The sequence below is a fragment of the Octodon degus genome, unplaced genomic scaffold (genome assembly GCF_000260255.1).
Source record: "Octodon degus isolate 3935 unplaced genomic scaffold, OctDeg1.0 scaffold00054, whole genome shotgun sequence".
Lineage (NCBI taxonomy): Eukaryota > Metazoa > Chordata > Mammalia > Rodentia > Octodontidae > Octodon > Octodon degus.
The window spans coordinates 12,155,336-12,157,278 of record NW_004524630.1 but is presented as its reverse complement, the minus strand read 5'-3'; the positions used below and the strand labels follow the sequence as shown (position 1 = coordinate 12,157,278).

At 45.1% G+C, this 1,943-nt stretch overlaps 1 protein-coding gene across 2 annotated transcripts in view; it reads right to left on the bottom strand.

Annotated features, from left to right (window-relative positions):
- Positions 1–900: 900 nt before the first annotated feature.
- Usp18 (ubiquitin specific peptidase 18) overlaps positions 901–1,943 on the bottom strand; it is a 17,335-nt gene continuing 16,292 nt past the window's right edge. For both annotated transcript variants that reach the window (XM_004633426.2, XM_023717665.1), the window contains one exon: positions 901–1,360. In XM_004633426.2, the coding sequence (XP_004633483.2) occupies positions 1,315–1,360 (46 nt within the window). In that variant the 3' untranslated portion in view covers positions 901–1,314. The remainder of the gene's footprint in view (positions 1,361–1,943) is intronic.

Here is a 1,943-nt window from a genome sequence, read left to right as displayed (position 1 = left end):
AAAAAAAAAAAAAGCAATGAATATAGTTTGTACAATACAGTTTGTTATAAATGCATGGTGATGGGCAAATACATAGGAAAAACCCAGAAGAACCTGTATCTTATACAGCAGTGAGTAGTGTCCCCCAAACTCATGCCCACTAGATCTTCCAAACTTGAGCTTATTAGGAAATAGGGTCCTTGCAGGTGTAATTAAATAAAAATGAGGTTTTAGTTGACTAGTGTGGGCCCTAAATTCACTACCTGGCATCCTCATAAGAAAGCCATGTGGAGATGGGACAGCAACCATAGTGACACAGCTACACCCAAGTACATGACAAGAAGTGCTAACAACCACCAGTCCAGGAGGAAGGCACGGAGACCCCAGAAGAAATCAGCACTGTGGGGACCCTGAGTTCAGACTTCTGGTCTCCTGAACTATGGAAAATAAATTTAGTTGTTTTAAGCAATTCAGTTTATAGTAATTTGTTACAGTACATTAGCCCTACGGAACCGGTATAACACTGTTTAACAGTGATTCATTCCAAGGAAGGGATTTGGGAAGGGCAACCCAAGGAGAATTTTGTTCTTGCATTGATAATCTTTTTAGGCAATAAATATAAAAAATGTATCCACATTTTATTCTGGAAGCTTTGAGTCTGCCACTTATCAGGTGTGTTCTCAGGATGACTCTGATCTGGCCACACAGACAGAGCCCACTGGTAAAGGTATCCACTGTGACTGACCCGGGCCTGAACAGTGTCATTATTAGTTTGATAACTGTATGAGGTTTTTTTGTGTGTGTGGTACTGGGAATCAAACTCAGGACCTTATGCTTGCCGGGAAGGCACTTGTGCCACTGAGCTACATCCCCGGCACAAGTTGTTTTCTGTTGCTGTAACAAAACAACTGAGACTAAGTTCTTTGTAAAGTAAGGAGTTTATTTGGTTCATAATTCTGGTGGCTGGAGGGTTCAACCAGCATAGTACTGACATCTTGGCAAGAGCCCTCTTCATTGCATCCAAATGTGACTGAGGCATGGGAAGGGCACCATCGGTGTGCAGATTTGGGGGCCACTTGGACCTTGTTACTTCTCACCAGGCTTTGCCTCTTAGAGCTTCTACCACCTCAACACTGCCAGGCTGGAGACCAGGCCTCCCGCACGCAAGCCACATTCAAACCACAGCAACAGTCACACGTGGCTGTGCATAACATTTACATATACACTGGAAAATGACGCTTTGTGTCACCCCAAAGCCTCTTAGAAGAGTCTACCAGATCCAGGAAAAAGAAAAAGAAAACAATTGCTTGTCAGTTTCCAGAGGTTTAGACTGTATCAGGACTCGATCTTCATGTAAACCAGAAGATATGCTGTTTCCTGCCTGGAAAGAAGAGAAAAACGCATCAGCAGAGCAACAGGAGGCAGCCACCGTGCGCCGCAGCTCACCAAGGCACGCAGGGCAAGCACCGGGCCACCTCCAGGCTGCCGGGCCACGCCTTCACCTACCCGTCAGCCACCAGCCCCTCCGAGGGGGAGGAATGGAGACACAGGCAAGTAAGCACTAGCTTGTATTGGTTAACACCCAAATTAGGAGCGGATGATTATGGGACAAGAGGTCAAGCCGACCCCATTTCTGCAAGCGTGTGAACGGTCCCGCTCAACTCATTCATTTCTGCACTGCCTCCAGCCGCTTCTGGCCCGCAGGGACTGTGAGCCACAACATCAAATCTGTTTCCTCTGGCCTTTTACAGAGCCAGTGACAGAAAAATGAGCCAGACACGACACCTGAGACAGATGCTTAGAAGGAACAGAAAGATGAAAGTTAGAAAGCTGAAGGAGATTTCGAACACAAATGACACCTAACTCCTTAGCTTTCACATGATCACGCCTGCCTCTACAACTGAAAATCATTTTTTTTTCTTTTTTTCTTTGTTTTTTCTTTTTTTTTCTTTTTTTTTTTTTTT